The following is a 20,819-nucleotide window of genomic DNA, read 5'->3' on the forward strand; positions in this document are numbered from 1 at the left end:
ACCAAAGAGCTTATACTCTAGAAAACCTCCGAAAACGCACTACATGAGCTCATGCATGAAGCTGCCAATGGAAAGAATAAGAACAAATGGTGTCCAGAAACGATGTGACATCACACCACAGACAAACACGGAGACGTACGCTACAAGCGTCACCATGTCATTAGTTTACGGGGATTTCATTGTAAGAACAAGAAAAGGAACCAACTAAATAGCGACAAATGGAGATGTTTCGAATAATAAAACACAAAGGAAGAAATTACCATAGTTACTCGTTATTATGGTAGAAGTCTGCGAAGTCTCATTATTACTTACAAACTCAGTAGTCACTGTGCAGCGAGTATTGTCTACATGCGAAAGCCTCCATCACACTCAGATAAGCCCTAAAACTAAGATCTCAGGGGCCGGGTTCTCACAGGTAGGGTCCTCAGTACCATGGACCACAAGCTACATCAGTGTGTACATTTTACGTACAACGCGAAGGCCTGTTGGGTGGTGATCGGTACTGACTCCATCGCCTTATAACAAGAAAGGGTCAAAGGCATGTAAAGGCTCTTTCGCATTGGAAAGTAGAAAAAAAAAATATCAAAGTTCTCTATCTGATAATATTTGACATTAGGTATGAACAGACATGAGATTTAAAGGATTCTGCTTCCTTGTATTATGTAAGAGCACACAGAACTAGACGACACATATATAATTCTACAGTACATGCAGAATTATTATAATAATGATACATAGTTATAAATATATATCTCAAGTAAAAAAGTTTATTGAATATAACTTTTAGAGTATTCTCAAACAACCATTACAAATTCATAATGAAATTAGGGCGCAAGATAGAAGAAATGGACAACGACCTAGTACCACGTGCAGGAAAATAGCAATGCAGGGTTGATGTATGAGCCACTACGTATTTCATAAAGACTACTCGTAAACAAAGAAATCATCTCAAAATTATACCCCCCCCAAAAAAAAAGTAATAGTTTTTAGGAAAATAGATAACAGAATACTATATGTGGACTAACGGTTCAAACGATCATAACAAATCCATATGTAACATCAGTTAATGGAAACATATATCAAGTGCCAATAGTGCAATATATATATATAAAATGCAAATGAGCGCCACAGTGGCGACTACACTAGAGCAAGAACCTCACTGGGGGCACAGAATATAAGACACAGTATCCAATACTGGGGTTGGGTGAATATAACTTTTAGAGTATTCTCAACAAACTTTCTTACATTTTATTAGCTCTAGTGTCCATTCTCTTTTGGTTTCTTGTAAATTACCACATGGCGGAGCTCATTTAATATTTTGCCCCGTTTTTGATCTATTAAAATATATATATCTATATAACTATCTATATATCTATATAACCATCTATATAACTATCTATATAACTATCTATATAACTATACACACAAAAAAAAAAAGAAAAAAGTGGACTTTATTGCCTGAACGTCGTGGCAACGTTTCGGATGTAATATCCTTTTTCAAAAAGTTTTTTGTGCCGTTTTCCTTTTTTGACTTTATTATTGGAGACCACTGGATTACTGGGTGGGAAAGCTTTGCATAAACATTTGAGGTAATATTGGACGCTGTTCCATATATAGCGCTGCATGCATATATAGAATTATATTATATGCATCTATTTTTATAACTATAAACCAATACATACACACAAGCATATATATGCTATTTTAAAAAAAAACATGTGTGTATACATTGTATTATTTACAAACATGAACTGTCATTAATAAATCTAGAGTTCCAAAGTGCAACAGTTTACTTGACCTTTCTCAAGAACACTGTGTAAACTTGTGGCACTCCACACCAACTAGGTTAACCCCTGAAAGTCCCTTTTGATTGGCTGATGGCAGAAGAGATCTAGACCGTCATTTGAACATGACCTTCCTATTTCTTATGTCAGCAGCTAAGGACCAGGGGATGTGCTGTACACAGTCCGCAGCTTTCCCTTTAAAATACTAATTCTGTGTCACATCTCGGGTGCCTGTGGCTTTAAGCAGGACATTTTTCAAATTAAATGGTAGATCTAGTATGACCGAGACAATGGCTGGATATTAATTACTGATGTGAAATGAGCTAACAAGGAGGTAAGAGCAATCAGACGTCAGTGCATACAAGAGAAACTCATTAAGTCATTATGAAACCTATAATTATCGGGCCCAATGGTAATAATGGCAGTTATGTATAAACACAGACGCAAGGACAAAGCCACAAATCTCAGACCAGGACGCTCTAATGGGCCGATGGCCCAAACCTCCCCTGCGCCCTGAAAGTTTCTGCGCCTGAAACAAATCGCTTCCTTCTCAATGGGAACATTGGATTCCTCCCATCAGCAGTTTTACTTTATCTATGCGAATAATTCTGCTGTGGCTTTGAGGCTGGCATACAATGGCACCGCTAAAGAGGGATCTGGTGGCACGGACAGCGATCTCAGGCACTGTGCTGGGAATTGTGACATCACTAGGGGCACAGTGAATGAATATATATATATATATATATACACACGGTATATATAGATAGATATAGATAGATATTCAGTACTGACGTCTGAGGCAATGACATGGAGGAGTGAGGTCTGTGGGCAGCATGGCGCAGTGACCCACAGGAGAGGGCATGTATTGTGGATGCCAGTATATGCAGACCACGCAGGTCAGTGGGGCTGGAGGAGAGCACAGGATGGCACTGACTGATGTGGGTCTGGGTAGAAGGTACATGCATGCCCTGGCAGATTCCTAATGCCACCACACAAGCCTGGGCAATGGTCTAAACTTCTTCCCCTGAAGGACACAGCAGAGTCTTCTCTCCAGCACATGAAGTGGCTGATAACGCGGGACAATAGCTCGCATTCTCCTGTCACACCGTGCAGATAAGTGTGCCCTCACCTCGCCCGCCTGCCATGAGGAGGTCCCTGCTCTCCCTACACTTCCTGCTCCACATGCCACCTCGACACTGGCAACAGCCAACTGCACCGCGCCCGCCTAACGTGCCCGTCTGTGCCACTTGTCAGGAGGACACTCCCTCCGCACAGAGCCCGGGCTCGCCGATGCCAGGCCGCCTTACTAACTCTGATGCCAGCTTCCTTCCCCGCTGTGCATAGCCCTGCCTTACTTTAGCAGAGTGCCAGTGTGCCCTGCTCGCCCTCCCCCCATGCTCTGCTGACGGATATTGATCCCCGGGCAGTTGCTCACCTTTCATGGCCGCGATCACATAATACATGGTCACCGTGCTGTGCCCCGGAGCCCCCGCACACTCCACAGCGCTCAGTTGCCAGCTTCACTCTGCCGCATCCCCCGCCCGCAGCTGCCATATGAGAGTCCATGTGACCCGCTCTGGACACGCCCCGAAATCTGACAGCGGGCACGGCCCACCTCTCCTGCCCTGACCAATGAGCGGAGGGAGTGCCGATAAGATACGCCCACCTGGGAGCGCACCCGCCTCACACACGTGGCCGGCTGCTGACAGCGGCGAGAACACAGGGAGAGCGGGCAGGGGGCACGGAGAGGTGTGTGCAGCGGTGCCCTGCTCCTCAGCATGCACCACTATCGGGGGGCAGGGAGAGGTGTGCAGCGGTGCCCTGCTCCTCAGCATGCACCACTATCGGGGGGCACGGAGAGGTGTGTGCAGCGGTGCCCTGCTCCTCAGCATGCACCACTATCGGGGGGCACGGAGAGGTGTGTGCAGCGGTGCCCTGCTCCTCAGCATGCACCACTATCGGGGGGCAGGGAGAGGTGTGCAGCGGTGCCCTGCTCCTCAGCATGCACCACTATCGGGGGGCACGGAGAGGTGTGTGCAGCGGTGCCCTGCTCCTCAGCATGCACCACTATCGGGGGGCACGGAGAGGTGTGTGCAGCGGTGCCCTGCTCCTCAGCATGCACCACTATCGGGGGGCACGGAGAGGTGTGTGCAGCGGTGCCCTGCTCCTCAGCATGCACCACTATCGTATGTGATAGCCCAACATTCTCCTGTCCGGGGAAAGTGGTCTCTAGTGCACAGAGGGGTGACTGGTTTCTGGACCCCAATGTAAAATCTGTAAGGACATACAGGACAGACCAAAAGTTTGGACACATCTCATTTAAAGATTTTTCTGTATTTTCATGTCTATGAAAATTGTACATTCACACTGAAGGCATCAAAACTATAAACACACACATGTGGAATTATATACTTAACAAAAAAGTGTGAAACAACTGAAATTATGACTTATATTCTAGGTTCTTCACAGTAGCCACCTTTTGCTTCGATGACTGCTTTGCACACTTTTGGCATTACAATCAGGAATTTATCCAGGTACTCTCGGAAGATGTCATGCATTAAGGACTGAAATACTGATGGAGCATTGGAAAGCCCGAATGGCATAACCAGGTACTCAAAATGGCCCTCGGGCGTATTAAATGCTGCTTTCCATTCATCGCCCTGTTTAATACGCACAAGATTATACGCACCACGAAGATCTATCTTGGTGAACCAACTAGCCCCCTTAATCCGAGCAAATAAATCAGACAGCAGCGGCAAAGGGTACTGAAATTTGACTGTGATCTTATTAAGAAGGCGGTAATCAATACAAGGTCTCAAAGAACCATCCTTCTTGGCCACAAAAAAGAACCCTGCTCCCAATGGTGACGACGACGGGCGAATATGACCCTTCTCCAAGGATTCCTCTATATAACTCCGCATAGCGGCGTGTTCTGGCACAGATAAATTGAACAGTCAGCCCTTAGGAAACTTACTACCAGGAATCAAATTGATAGCACAATCGCAATCCCTATGAGGAGGTAGGGCACTGGATTTGGGCTCATCAAATAAATCCCGGTAATCCGACAAAAACTCCGGGACTTCAGAAGGGGTGGATGACGAAATAGACAGAAATGGAACATCACCATGTACCCCCTGACAACCCCAGCTGGACACAGACATAGATTTCCAATCCAATACTGCATTATGGACCTGCAGCCATGGCAACCCCAAAACGACCACATCATGCAGATTATTCAACACCAAAAAGCGAATATCCTCCTGATGTGCAGGAGCCATGCACATGGTCAATTGGGTCCAGTACTGGGGCTTATTCTTGGCCAAAGGCGTAGCATCAATTCCTCTCAATGGAATAAGATACTGCAAGGGCTCCAAGAAAAAACCACAGCGCCTAGCAAACTCCAAGTCCATCAAATTCAGGGCAGCGCCTGAATCTACAAATGCCATAACAGAATAGGATGACAAAGAGCAAATCAGAGTAACGGACAAAAGAAATTTCGACTGTACCGTACCAATGGTGGCAGACCTAGCGAAACGCTTAGTGTGCTTAGGACAATCGGAGATAGCATGAGTGGATTCACCACAGTAAAAACACAGCCCATTCCGACGTCTGTGTTCTTGCCGTTCAGCTCTGGTCAAAGTCCTATCACATTGCATAGGCTCAGGTCCTTGCTCAGATAATACCGCCAAATGGTGCATAACTTTACGCTCACGCAAGCGTCGATTGATCTGAATGGCCAAATACATAGACTCATTCAGACCAGCAGGCATGGGAAATCCCACCATGACATCCTTAAGGGCTTCAGAGAGACCCTTTCAGAAAATTGCTGCCAGCGCACATTCATTCCACTGAGTGAGTACAGACCACTTCCTAAACTTCTGACAATATATCTCTACCTCATCCTGACCCTGACACAGAGCCAGCAAGATTTTCTCTGCCTGATCCACTGAATTTGGTTCATCATAAAGCAATCCAAGCGCCAGAAAAAACGCATCAACATCACGCAATTCCGGATCTCCTGGCGCAAGGGAAAATGCCCAGTCTTGAGGGTCGCCACGTAACAAAGAAATAATGATTTTCACTTGTTGAACAGGGTCACCTGAGGAGCGAGGTTTCAAAGCAAGAAACTTTACAATTATTTTTGAAATTCAGAAACTTAGATCTATCCCCAAAAAACAAATCAGGAATTGGAATCCTAGGCTCTAACATCGGATTCTGAACCACAAAATCTTGAATGTTTTGTACCCTTGCAGTGAGATTATCCATACAAGAGGACAGACCTTGAATGTCCATATCTAAACCTGTATCCTGAACCACCCAGAGGTAAAGGGGAAAAGAGAGACAAAACACACTGCAAAGAAAAAAAATGGTCTCAGAACTTCTCTTATCCCTCTATTGAGATCCATTAATACTTTTGGGCCACCTGTACTGTTATGACCTGGTGGTGAGGACAATAATGGACCTGGTGGTTAAGAGCACACGGAATGACCTGATAGTTACTAATAATACAGGACAAGCTCTGAGACGTGGGAACTCTGCTGACCGCAATCCCTAATCCTATCACACACTAGAAATAGCCGTGGAGCGCTCCTGACGCTCCCTAGGCGCCTCGTCACAGCCTAAGGAACTAGCTAGCCCTAAAGATAGAAAAATAAAGCCTACCTTGCCTCAGAGAAATTTCCCAAAGGAACAGGCAACCCCCCACATATAATGACTGTGAGTTAAGATGAAAATTACAAACACAGAGATGAAATAGATTTAGCAAAGTGAGGCCCGACTTACTGAACAGACAGAGGATAGGAAAGGTAACTTTGCGGTCAGCACAAAAAAACTACAAAAAGACCACGCAGAGGGTGCAAAAAGACCCTCCGCACCGACTCACGGTGCGGAGGCGCTTCCTCTGCGTCCCAGAGCTTCCAGCAAGCAAGACAAAAATCAAAATAGCAAGCTGGACAGAAAAAATAGCAAACAGAGAAAAACAAGCAGGAACTTAGCTTCTGCTGGGAAGACAGGTCACAGGAACGATCCAGGAGCGAACTAGACCAATACTGGAACATTGACAGGTGGCATGGAGCAATGATCTAGGTGGAGTTAAATAGAGCAGCCAGCTAACGAATTAACCTCGTCACCTGTGGAAGGAACCTCAGAAGCCGCAGCCCCACTCACAACCACCAGAGGAAGCCCATGGACAGAACCAGCCGAAGTACCATTCATGACCACAGGAGGGAGCTTAACAACAGAATTCACAACAGTACACTACACCACACACTAATCTGACATACACTACACCACACACACCAGCCTATGTCAGGTTGGTGTGTGTGGTGTAGTGGTGTAGTGTACGTCAGGTTGGTGTGTGGTGTCGTATAGTGTACGTCAGGTTGGTGTGTGTATGGTGTGACAGGATGGAGCTGTCAGGCGCAGGGGGGGTAGGAGAGGAGCAAATGGAGCCGGCAGCAGCAGGTGATAAAGGAGTGCAGGGGGTGATCAGAGGGCAGGGGGTGATTAGGGGTGCCGGGGGGTGATCACCAGGGGAGGATGGAGCTGTCAAGCACAGGGGGGGGGGGGCAGGAGGGGAGCAGAGGACGAGCTGTAGATGGAGCCGACAGCAGCTAATCGGGGGGTGATCAGGGGGCCGGGGGTGATTAGGGGTGATCACTGGAGAGGGTGATCACCAGGGGGGTAGGAGAGGAGAAAAAGGGGGGCTGTTCAAGAAACAACTTGAAAAAAACCCTTTAAGAAGGGTGTAATTTATGGGTTAAAAAGCGACAAAAAGGAACACTGAGTTTAATGCTTTGTCTATAATATTTTCATGGCAGTGCATGCATATCTCTTCATTCACATCTTTGGCTGTTCTAGAAATTGCTCACTATATGTATTCTCGCCCATTTTTGAGAACTCTAGGCTGCCGTCGCAATAGCAGTATTTGGTCAGTATTTTACATCAGTATTTGTAAGCCAAAACCAGGAGTGGGTGATAAATGCAGAAGTGGTGCATATGTTCCTATTATACTTTTCTCCTAATTGTTCCACTCCTGGTTTTGGCTTACAAATACTGATGTAAAATACTGACCAAATACTGCTAGTGTGACGGCAGCCTAATAGTCACCTCTCCATTCTCAGTTAAGCAAGACATGGCCAATTCTTGAGATACAGTTGAAACCAGAAGTTTACATACACTATATATAAAGACACATATGCATGTTTTCCTCAATTTCTGAATATCTGACATGAAATCAGAATAAACCTTTCCCGTTTTAGGTCAATTGGGATTAATATAATTATTACTATTTGCCAAATGCCAGAATAATGAGAGATAGAGAATATTTTAAGGCATTTTTATTACTGCAAAGTCAAAGTTTTCATACATTTCATTAATATTTGGAACCATTGACCTTGAACTGAATGACTTGGGTCAAACGGTTGTGATATCCTTCCACAAGCTTCTCACAATAGTTGGTCAGAATTTGAGCCCATTCCTCCTGACAAAACTGGTGTAACTGATCCAGGTTTGTAGGTCGCCTTGCTCGCACCTGCCTTTTCAGATTTGCCCATGCATTTTCAATAGGATTGAGATCAGGGCTTTGTGATGGCCACTCCATAACATTGACAACGTAACATTTGTTCCAAGCAGAAAAAAAGATGGCTGACAGCACTCACAGGTCGGAGCGCCCGTCCGGGTCCAAGGAACCCACTAGGACCATTGAAGGCTCAAGCAATGAAGTGACAGCTCTCCATCCAGGTGTATAATCAAAGCGAATGAATTTATTAAGCCATACAGTAGCAGTAGCTACTGTATGGCTTAATAAATTCATTCGCTTTGATTATACACCTGGATGGAGCGCTGTCACTTCATTGCTTGTACGTAACATTTGTTATCCTTAAGCCTCTTTGTCACCATTTTGGCAGTACACAGGTCATTGTCTATTTGGAAGACCCATTTCTGCCCAAGCTTTAACTTCCTGGCTGATTTGTTGAGATATTGCTTCAGTATTGCCATAGAATCTTATTTTCTCATGATTCCATCTATTTTATGAAGTGCACCAGTCCCTCCTGCAGCAAAACAACCCCACAACATGATGCTACCACCCTCGTGTTTCACAGTTGGCATGGTGTTCGTAGGCTTCCAAGCTTCTCACTTTTTCCTCCAAACATAACTATGGTCATTATGTCCAAAAAAGTTCAATTTTAGTTTCATCAGACCACAGGACATGTCTCCAAAAATTAAGGTCTTTGTTCCTGTGTGCATTTGCAAACATTAATCTGGCTTTTCTATGTTTTTTTAGTAATAGCTTTTTCCTGGCAGAGTGTCCTTTCAGCCCATTTTGCTACAGTACTTGTTTCACTGTGGATACTGACAGAATCTTTCCAGCTTCCGCCATAATCTTAACAAGGTCTTTTGCTTTTGTCCTTGGGATGATATGCACATGTCGAACCATAGCACGTTCATCTCTGGGACACAGAACCAGTCTCCTTCCTGAGCGGTATGATGGCTGGATATTCCCATCTTGTTTGTACTTGCATATAATTGTTTGTGCAGATGAACAAGGCACCTTCAGGTATTTTGAAATTGTACCCAAAAATGAGCTAGACTTGTGCAAGTTCACAATTTTCTTCTTGATATATTGGCTGATTTCTTAAGACTTTCCCATGATCCTACAAAAAGAAGCGGTGTGTTTCAGGTGTGCATTAAAATACATCCACAGTTTTGTCTCTAGTTAACTCAAATATTGCCAAAAACCTTTCAAAGCTTTCAAACACATGACATCGTCATAGGGGCAGCCTATAATTATTTAAAGGCATAGTAATCTTAGTGTATGTAAACTTTTGACTTTACAGTAAGTAATAAATATGCCCTAAAACATTCTTTCTCATTTTTCTGGCATTTGGTAAATATTAATAACTAGACTGTGGCCCGATTCTAACGCATCGGGTATTCTAGAATATGCATGTCCCCGTAGTATATGGACAATGATGATTCCAGAATTCGCGGCAGACTGTGCCCGTCGCTGATTGGTCGAGGCAACCTTTATGACATCATCGTCGCCATGGCAACCATTATGACATCTACGTCGATACTGTGCCCGTCGCTGAATCAGAAACGTGAGATGTCTACATCCTTTATGACATCATCGTCGCTGTGCCCGTTGCTGATTGGTCGAGGCCTGGCGGCCTCGACCAATCAGAGACGCGGGATGTCTACGTCCTTTATGACATCATCGTCACAGCTCCCGTTGCTGATTGGTCGAGGCCTGGTGGCCTCGACCAATCAGAGACACGGGATTTCTACGTCGATGCTGTGCCGGTCTCTGATTGGCCAATCAGAGACGCGGGATTTCCAGGACAGACAGACAGACAGACGGAAAAACCCTTAGACAATTATATATATAGATTGTGGTAATCTTAATTGACCTAAAATGGGAAAGCTTTATTCTGATTTCATTTCAGATATTGAGAAAAACATGCTTATGTGTCTTTTTATACAGTGTATGTAAACCTCTGGTTTCAAATGTAGATGAAGGTTCCACCACTGTGAAAAGGGGTATACTGGATCGTGTAATACCCCACTCCCTTTTTTAACGTTAAATATTCCCCTTTGCCTATATTGGTGTAAATGTATGCACTTGTCTTGCTATGTATGATAGTTTTTACATAGGGAAAGTACAGTACCCATGTAGTCCTCAAGATGGAGTGCTGACAGACTCTAGTTAATTCATACACCATACATAGTTTACTATAGGATGGGTCAGCTGCAGTTAGGGGAGGGAGGGCTTCCTCTAAGAGTCAGTTGGGACAGGGTGCCCAAACCGTCTGGACGGCCTATAGAGCCCGGGATAGAAGCAGTGACCATGTAATGTTTTAAGTTGGAGCCCAGCCATCCAGTATCACTAGAACAGAACAGCAGCAGTACAGCAATAGTGAGAACTGTGTGACGATTCGTAGATAAAAAACGGAAAGTGGACCCTCTGGACCGTGATGACGAACCCCTCACGGATGAGCTGACCAGATGGACCGCCCCCTATACAGGGAGAGTTTGGGGCAGGCCTGCGAGGGACTATCGCCATGGAAGCTGGAGGATCAAGACGGAAAAAGGGGAAAATAACGGACTGGCCATGACGGCAGAAACTGAGGATAGATGGGAACTGCAGAGTCTAAGAACTGGCGAGTATGACGGAGACAAAGGCCTGGCGGTAACACTGCAGCCACACAGGGACCGAGGGGAACAGGGAAGAGACACAGGGAATGGCAAGATACTACAGAGACGAGGGAGCTGATAGAAACACTACGGTGACACAGAGACTGGCAGGAACATTACGGAGACACAGAGGCTGACGGGAGCAAGGCAGGGACACAGGAGCAGAGTAGGTACCGCAGAGAAACAGGAACTGATGGAAACACGGCAGGAACACAGGAAACAGGCAAGGCATTGTAGAGAAAAGAAGAGACCCAAGGTCAGAGGGCAAGGAACGCACGGAGACCAAGGGCGGCCAGAAGCACTTGATTGCACAAATGAACATCAGGCACTGAGGAGTGGCAGGAAGCAGTTTACATACCAGCGTCGGAGACACTTCCGGGTTACAGAAAAGAAAAGAAGAGCAGCATCCATACCAGGTGATAGATATCCAAAAGAAGATCTTTATTCTGCCATCATGGAGTTACAACGTTTCGGCCAGAGTGGCCTTTGTCAAGTATATATATTATATATCCATATACTTGACAAAGGCCACTCTGGCCGAAACGTTGTAACTTCATGATGGCAGAATAAAGATCTTATTTTGGATATCTATCACCTGGTATGGATGCTGCTCTTCTTTTCTTTTCTGCAACGTTTGGTCCGATTGGATCCTTGGGCTTTGGAGCGTGCATCCCACAAACTGAGTGCTGATGGTTGACTCTTTTGCATATGACTTCCGGGTTACAGTCCTCCAGGATGACGGAGAGGACGGGAAGGAGTGCCAGCAGGGGAATTAGAGGTGCGCACGCGCAGAGCTGAATGCGGCATGTGCGCGCACCCAACGAGCTGCAGAAGCCGGGAGCGAGCGCTGGAGAGAAGATGCTTCAGCAGAGGAGCTGCGCCAGGACGCCGAGGACAGGTATGACAGGGCGCGGGGAGCGGCAGCGGCATGACAAACTGGAGCTGAAAGGAACATCATGGCAGTACAGACAGGCAGGTTTCTCACCATGTGGCAACTTATAGCATGGGCTGATGCCCTCAGATCCATTGTGAAATAGCTGAGGGAACCCCCGAGCGAAGTAAGCCTGGACGTGGAGGACACTGAGGAACCCTTTGATATGGTCCATCCCTTGCATGTGCCGTGGGACCATGGAAGGAGTACAGGGAAAGAAGAGGAAGTGTGTATAATGGAACTTGTTGATGATGCTGCAATGAATATGGATGTGCTGTGTAAGGAACCCAGTGAAGTTGTTCATTTGAAAGTTGAAATGGACTGTGTCTTGATTTCTGGAAAGCTGCCTAGAGGGAACCCACAGAAGCCCAGAGGAGACCTTGTCAGTGCTGAAAGTGAAGCCACAGGTAAGCAGAGCAATGAATATTGTTTTCATGCGATGGGAGACCAGGGCATGACTACACACTACACAGCTGACCTCGGCCATGACTATGGCCCTTTTTCTGCCCCTGACAACTGGACCCTCATCTATCAGACATTTGTGGCAATTCCAGTGGCTATGCTATAACTATATAAAATGGCAATACCCCTTTAACTCTTTCACCCTAAAGCCTGTTTTCACCTTCCTAACCAGGCCAATTTTTTCAATTCTGACCACTGTTACTATATGAGGTCATAACTCTGGAACACCTCAATAGATTCCACTGAATGTGAGATTGTTTTTTTGTGACATATTGCACTTCATGATAGTAGTAAAATGTTGATATGACTTGAGTTTATTTGTGAAAAAAAACAAATTTGGCAAACATTTTGAAAATTTTGCAAATTTCAAACTTTTAATTTTTATGCCCTTAAATCAGAGAATCATGTCACACAAAATAGATAGTAAATAACTTTTCCCACATGTTTACTTTACATCAGCACAATTTTAAAAACATAATATTTGTATTAGGAAGTTATAAGGGTTAAAAGTTGGCCAGAAATTTCTCATTTTTCCAACAACATTTACAAAACCATTTTTTCGGGACCACCTCACATTTGAAGTGACTTTGGGGGCCTATATGGCAGAAAATATCCAAAGGTGACATCATTCTAAAAACTGCACCCCTCAAGGTATTTAAAACTACATTTAATAAGTTTATTAACTCTTCAGGTGCTTCATAGGAATTTATGGAAGGAAAAAATAACTTTTTTCACAAACATTTCCCTTTAGACCCTTTTTTTTTATTTTCGTAAGGTTAACTGGAGAAATTGCACAATACAATTTCTTGAGCTTGGTAGGGAAGGAGCGACATTTTATTTTTGATTGTAAAATTTGCTGGAATAATTAGTTGATGCCATATCGTGTTTAGAGAGCCCCTGATGTGCATAAACAGTGGAAATCCCCCACAAATGACACCATTTTGGAAACTAGACCCCTCAGGGAACTTATCTAGATGTGTGGTGAGCACCTTGAATCCATATGTGCTTCGTAGAAGTGTATAACGTTGAGCTGTGAAAATTAAAAAAAAAAAACAATTTTTCCTCCAAAAATGTTTTTTAGCCCCAAATTTTTGGATTTTCGCAAAGGTAACAGGAGAAAATGAACTCCAAAATTTGTTGTGCAATTACTCCTGAGTTGACCGATATCCCATATGTGATTGAAAACTACTTTTGAGGCACAGTACAAAGCTCAGAAGGTAAGTAGTGCCATATTACAGTGCAGATTTTGCTCCACTGATTTGAGAGTGCCATGTCACATTGGCAGAGCCCCTGGGGTGCCAGAACAGCAGAACCCCCCCATGACTGACCCCATTTTACAATCTAAACCTCTCAATGAATTCATCTAGGGGTGCAGTGATCATCCAGACATCACAGATGTGTCACAGAATTGTATACCATTGGGCAGTGAAGAAAAATTAATTTACATTTTTACCACCAAAATTGTGTTAGCCCCAAATTTTACATTTTCACACTGGGAAAACGGTAAAAATGGCACCAAAATTTGTCCCACAATTTTTGATGAATGTAGAAATACCCCATATGTGGCTGTACAGTACTGCTTAGCCATATGGAGAAACTCGGGAGGGACAGAGTGCTATTTGCCTCCTGGATATTCCTAGAATAGTTTGCGGAATCCATATACAGAGCCCCTAAGTGCTAGAAAAGCAGAATCCCCCCTCAAGTTACCACAATTTGGAAATTATAACCCTTTGGTAATGTAGAAAAAGAAAAAAAACAGCACTAAAAGAAAACAAGGGGTGCAAAACATCCTTCCAGGTATATACCAAACCTCATAATATAGTCCAAAAAATGAAGGCATCACTCCAATAGAAAAAAAGAAAGTGATTTATTGGCCCATGTGCGACGTTTCAGTCCAGGGTGTGGACCTTTCTCAAGCAGTAATGTATGGTAATGTATCTACAGGTGTAGTGATGATTTTGACTCCATGGGTATTTTCCAGAAACATGTAGTAGCGGATGTTGCTGAATGAAATTTGCAAACTGCCATTAAAGTGAGCCGTACGTTGTAAAGACATGCACCCATAAATTAGGTATGCTCTCATCACTACAGAAATGCCAATCGTGGGTGCTATATGTGGTTTAGACACACTGGAGCTCAGAAGGGAGGGGGCATTTGGATTTGAGTGTGCAGAATTTGCTGAATATCTTTTGGAGGATGATGAGCCATTTCCTTTTTCCAGAACCTTTGTGCTATCAGTAACGTGGAAGCCCCCTATATTTCCATGAACAGATGACAGACCTGAATGGGGACTTGCTTTTTTTATGAATCAAGGTGAAGCTTTTATTGGGAACATTTTACATAACGTTTGGGAGCACATTTATCCGGCAGTCTACGCTGACCACTTATTTGGTGTTTTCAATCTAAATCTCTGAGTGACGTGATTCAGATGAAAACCTGAGGATCCATTCACTATAATGAGGCAGCAGAGTTACTCTGGACTCAGTCTGGCCTCTGTCCTTCTTTTCAGGAGTGCACAAACCCGTGGCTGATAGCACTGTTATGCAATCCTAAAAAGATGGACACCGCCTTATCACAGGTCCTATGGCACCCACGGTGCCTCCATCTGCCTCATCATAGGGAATGTTCCGCCAGGGTTCTGTCTGAATCATGTATTTCAGAGATTTACATGGAAACCCTGGTTTAAGCGCTCAGCGCAGAGCGCAGGATAAATGTGCACTGAACCTTACTGCGATCTTTGGGAGGCAAAATGAAACAACAGCATGTGGAGAATTGGTTTTATTTATTTTTTGTGCCGTTCCTCATGCAGTATAAGTGATTAGGCAACTTTATTCTTCGGGAGGGTGTGAATATAGCGAAACCAGATTTATATAGTGTTTTTATGTTTGGCTGCTGTCACACACTAAAAGATGCCTTTTATTTCAAAAACTGCATCACCATATTTTGAGAGCTATAATTTTTGCACATTTTGGCCGACAGAGCCATGTGAGGGCTTATTTTTGCAGGATCACCTGATGTTTTTATTACCATTTTCGGGCACACGACATTTTTTGATCGCTGTGTATTCTGATTTTTGGGAGGCAGAATGAAAAAAAAACAGCAACTCAGGAATTGTTTTTTTTAGTTGTTTATGTCGTTCCACATGTGGTAAAATAGATAAGGCAGTTTTATTCGAGTCCGTATGATTATAACAATACCCCAGTTATATTGGTTTTTATGTTTAGCGCTTTTACTCAATAAAAAACTATTTTAGAGATACAATAATTATTTTTGCATTGCTTTATTCTGAGAGCTATAACTTTTTTTTTTTGCTAATGGAGCTGTATGGTGGCTTGTTTTTTTTGCGAGACAAGATGACATTTTCAGCGGTGCTGTTTATTTACATCCGTCTTTTTGATCGCGTTTTATTGCACTTTTTGTTCAGCGGTATGATGATGAAGCATTTTTCTGTGTTCACTGAAGGGGTTAACTCGTGGGACAGTTTTATAGATCGGGTTGTTATGGCGATACCAAATATGTGCACTTTTTCTGTTTTTTTTTTTTTTTTTAAATAAATAAATGTATTTATTGGAGAAATATTTGTTTCTTTTTTTTGTTCTTTATTTGGGGATTTATTTATTTTTTACACTTTTTAATAATTTTTAAAAACTTTTCTACATTGTCCCAGGATGGGACATCACTATACAGTATCAGATCATCTGATGCTCTGCAATGCTTGTGCAAAGCAGAGCATCAGAGCAGTTGTCTGACAGGCAGAGAAGGAAGCATGGCAGCGCCTGCTCTGAGCAGGTTCTCACAAGCCACCTTCACTGCAGGACCCTGAAGGACCCCGAGGCCATCTTGGGCTAGGAGTTTCCATGGGACCATCAGAATAACGCAATCACATCACATTGTTCTGATGGGAGCACTCAGGGAGCCTATTCCCTGGGTGCGATCTCCCCGTTGTCGTTGTCACTATTGACAGCGGCAACAGAGGGGTTAAACGCCCGCGATCGGTGCTAGCACCAATCGTGGGTGTTGCTGCAGGGTGTCGGCTCTCACACAGAGCTGACACCCACACCCGATCATTGCGGAGCTGAGTGTGAGGCTGCGCAATCGCGGCGCAGTACATACACTGCTGTTTGTGGAAATGCTGCTCCCGCAAAGCCATATATACGACGCGAAGGGATTAAGGCTATGGACACCATTGCACTGATTTTTCTTTACTGTTTATTTTCTTACTAAATATCTAATTCTGAAACTTTTTCTAAATAGTTATCATTACAAAATTTACATAGCTGTTGTAGTGATCCCGATCCTCTGGGTAGCTATTCTACTGACAGACATTTGTCAAAGCTCTGCTCCTTGCTCTGATGTCTCACTTTGCTCTTCTCTTGCCCTCTCTCAGTATTAAGTATGGCAGCACTGAGGTGAACGAGGTTGTACATGTCAGATTAGGGGAAAGCATTTATGTTCTTAGGAAGGGCAGAGAAAACAGGCTGTAGATAGGAAAAAATGCACATGAAAGAGCAAGCAATCCGGGATTGAAACTGTGTTGAAATACGGTAGTGAAGACAGAGGCTCCTGTACACATGTAGCTTTTACAAACTGGGTTCCTCAGACACAGGAAACTTGGCCAGCCGCAACCCATCCAGAGAGCAGTGTTGCATACCACAAAAATATTTTGACCTATCAAATGTAAATTAGCAAAATAAGTGGGCAAGTCAATAGAAGGAAATATGACTACAGTAAGAAATTTACAGGGTTTGCCAGTAGTCTGTTACTACAGAGACACATAGGTTTGCATAGCAGCTGTAGACACAAAATTATAGTTTTTTTGACTATTTGAAGAATTGCTTCTGGATCGCCCCCACATAAGGGCAATGGGGTACCTGGTCCCGGGTCCTTTAGTTCCCTCAGCGAGGATGTCACGGTGGCCCGACCCGGACCGTGGCCCTATGAGGGGCGCCCAACTAAAAGGCTGAGTTCGTAGTGTTCGTGATGCCACCTGTGGTATTCAGTCACAGTGACCGATGCTGCTTAGGTGTCCGCTGGGGTGGTGTTATGGCAGCTAGATGGTGTACCTTCTCACAGGTGAAGTATTTCCCCAGGGCTTCCCAGAAGTGTAGATGATGATGGTGGATGATGTAAGGCGCGGCAAATAACGAGGACACAATGGGTGCAGTCTCTTTACCTTTACTGAAGGCTTCAGCATCCACAGTCCAGTGTAGGCAGAGTTCGGCCGGTCTGATAGCAATTCCAGAGTCGCCTTATCCAGGTGGAAATCAGTAGCCTTCCCCTTGCGCACAGTAACATAGTAGGTCCCTACTTGCATTAGCTACCATAAGGTCCTCACTGTTGTTACTTCTCTCTCTCTGTCCCCCAGATGGATAGGACAAACCTGTATGACGGTGGTGGCCTGAAGCTATTTTATAGGGACCCTAGTGACGCCCCTCCTCCACTATTGCCACCGTGTCTGCTTAGGTGTTTAGGTCGAACAGCCAACTTGGAATTGACTGTCCTACCGGTCTCTGAAGTAAAGCGTAGAGTCTATTACTCCCTCTGTGTTCCGGCTACCGGGTCTGCGCTTCGGAAGGAGGCAGCCTGCTTCAAGCTGGTCTCCCACCGATGTTTCACTCCTGTTGCTATGACTTCTTTTCTCACTCACTACAGCACATTTCCTTTCTTGTCCTTTCTTAGGATGCTGCCGCATGGGTTGCAGGTGCAGCTCCGTGTCCTTCTTTCCTTCCTCCTCAGACTTCAGTCTGGATCTGACCAGGGATCACCCCAGCCAGCTCGACCTGGAGACCTTTCCTCGTCGGTCTCCAGCCAGGAACTCTCCTCTCCTCCACTGAACTGACTAACTTCCTAACCAACCCACCAGTTTTACCCTGTGTGAGGAGTGGCCTAGTAGATAGAACCCTTAGCTCCCCCTGGTGGACTGAGTGTGAAGTGTGTGTGTGGCTGTGATACCTGGTAAGGTGAACTCCTTTGGTGCCATCAGATGTAACATCACTCCCCCTGGTGGAAGAACGACATTACTGCAACGACCAGGACTCTGGGGCACTGCACTTCACTTTTCATTACAGATGCATTAGAACAATACAAAAAAAATATGTGCAAAGTTAAATCTTTTTAGGGATTGTCTGGTGATAACAAATTATCACCTATGCAAAGGATAGGTAATAACTAGTGATGAGCGAGTGTGCTCGGGTTTTCTCGAGAACGCTCGGGTGACCTCTGAGTATTTGTTAGTGTTCGGAGATTTAGTTTTTGTCACCTCAGCTGAATGATTTACATCTGTTAGCCAGGCTGAGTACATGTGGGGGTTGCCTGGTTGCTAGGGAACCCCCACATGTCATCAAGCTGGCTAATAGCTGTAAATCATTCAGCTGAGGTGACGAAAACTAAATCTCCGAGCAGTCATAAATACTCGGAGGTCACCCGAGCAAAGAGTATACTCATTGCTCGGAGGTCACCCGAGCAACGAGTATACTCGCTCATCACTAGTAATAACTTGCTGAGGGGTATGCAAATTGCCTCTTCTGGAGAAAAGAGGACTTAAACTCTATAGTGCCACCTGTTGGAGTAGCGATCCTACAAGTCACAATCAACCCTTTAACGAGTCGTGCAATATGACTTAGGATAAAAGCCAAATCAGTATCTCAATTCGCAGACATGGTGTTTCGGGCTGTTGGCCCTCATCAGTGCGAAGTATGAGAACTGATTTGGCTAGAGAGGGGTAGAGATCCAACCCCTGAAACTCACACCGATGGACAGAATGCGGAAGTTTATCCCTGATACAAAATAGCGCGGCAGGTCGGATGCTTAACCACTGCTCCATTTGTTCTTTATGGGGTGACCCAGAGAAGCTGAGGGCAGCTACCAGCAGAGAGAATAAATAGAGTGTGGCACTGCCGCTCCATTCTGAAAGGGGGAAAAGTTTCTCATTTTGATGATAGGTGCAATGTCCCAACGGTCGTACCCCCACTGATCAACAAGTATCCTGATCACCTATCCTGTGGACATCTGATAATATCCATCTTGTGTTCATACAGCTTCTAAAATAATGAGATCGTACAGCCACTAATTTTCTGACTGTGATGCGGAGTTATGTGAAGACTCACTGGATGTTTGGTCTGTTCACTACTCCCACTCGGCGGACAATCGAAAGGACATACGGTAGCTTTGGCTGGCAGATAACTGTCCCCGCAGACAGGCTCACAGTACACCTTCATGCGGCTTTGTCCTTGCCACAAGGTCACCTCTTCCCCTCTTTTGATAATAGCCATTAATCCCTTTACTGTATACATGTTGTCACCTTCACAGTGGAGCAGGGCGGACACTGGCATCTCCACTGACACCTGTCATCAAGGTGTGACAGAGAGCAGCAAGGTTACAAAGGCTTTTTTTTTCATAAAGAGGAGAACAATGCCCATAGCTGCAATAGTGTAAAAACCTGAGTCTGTAAAAATAAGCGATGTGCTGAATTTCTCCAAGAAGTAAATTCCAGCATGTCAGGGACTTTTATAGATCTCTGCAATAATATTTTTAGTTACTTTGTAAATGAAAAAAAGCTAGGGGAATGTCATAATAGCAAAGTATAGTGTAACAAATCGAGTAAGCCCAATACTAGCTATAGTGATAGGGCCGGGCAAATGGCTGAGATCATTATTTATTCACCTTCTTATGTTTTTCTCTAAATAGTACAAACAGAGACATTGTCTTTTGTTGTCTACATTAAAATACGCTGACTGCAAAACTAGAAGAAAATAAAACAAATCCATAAAAACTATAGCTATAACTGAACTTCTGCTGTGATATTAGAGGAACACAATATGCAATAATCTGAAATTATTTGTATATGTGCAGGAAAGCTGCAGCAGAGCATACATTACAGGGTAAAAGTAGCATGGCGGACATGTAATACACAGACTGGCTGGCTCATCTAGGATCAGCGCTGTTCTTCTGTAATTTCCATATACTGCAATAAGGCTCATGGTCTTAATGAGATGACTCTTCATACACTCTGTTCACTTTATGTTTGTGAAAAAAAATTGGCGATGTTCTGCCAATAGGTTATTATTAGGCAAAAGTGCTGTTTTAAGTCCATTCATTTGGAAGGAATATATCAATTTTCCTTTGTTCATTCTAGTGTATTAAAAAGGCTACATATTTTCTGCTAACTTTTTCGGAACAGTATGCATTTTTGTAAAAAAAAAAAAATGGGAATTAATGGCAGATACATGCAACTGTATACAGTGGAGGACACATATAGAAACGGTCTCTTGTGTAAGACCATTAAATAGTCTGAAAGTCCCCATACGCCGAAGGTTAGGGTCACACAACAGTATAAAAAATAGGTCCAGTTTTCATCCAGAAATGTGGGATGATGTTTTTCTCACTTGTCATTCGTGTGCAATCCATTTGTTTTCAAGCAGCTGTTAATAATTTTCAGAACAATTTCC

At 44.1% G+C, this 20,819-nt stretch overlaps 1 protein-coding gene across 2 annotated transcripts in view; it reads right to left on the reverse strand.

Annotated features, from left to right (window-relative positions):
- RORA (RAR related orphan receptor A) overlaps positions 1 to 20,819 on the reverse strand; it is a 562,535-nt gene that overhangs the window by 55,823 nt on the left and 485,893 nt on the right. The window contains exon 1 of one of the 2 annotated variants that reach the window (XM_069765695.1): positions 3,220 to 3,348. The exons of the other annotated variant lie outside the window; for it this stretch is intronic. Coding sequence (XP_069621796.1) covers positions 3,220 to 3,247 — 28 coding nt within the window. The 5' untranslated portion in view covers positions 3,248 to 3,348. Of the gene's footprint in view, positions 1 to 3,219; positions 3,349 to 20,819 lie in introns of those variants that run through there. 2 annotated transcript variants of the gene reach the window in all.

Source organism: Ranitomeya imitator, chromosome 4 (genome assembly GCF_032444005.1).
Source record: "Ranitomeya imitator isolate aRanImi1 chromosome 4, aRanImi1.pri, whole genome shotgun sequence".
Taxonomy (NCBI): domain Eukaryota; kingdom Metazoa; phylum Chordata; class Amphibia; order Anura; family Dendrobatidae; genus Ranitomeya; species Ranitomeya imitator.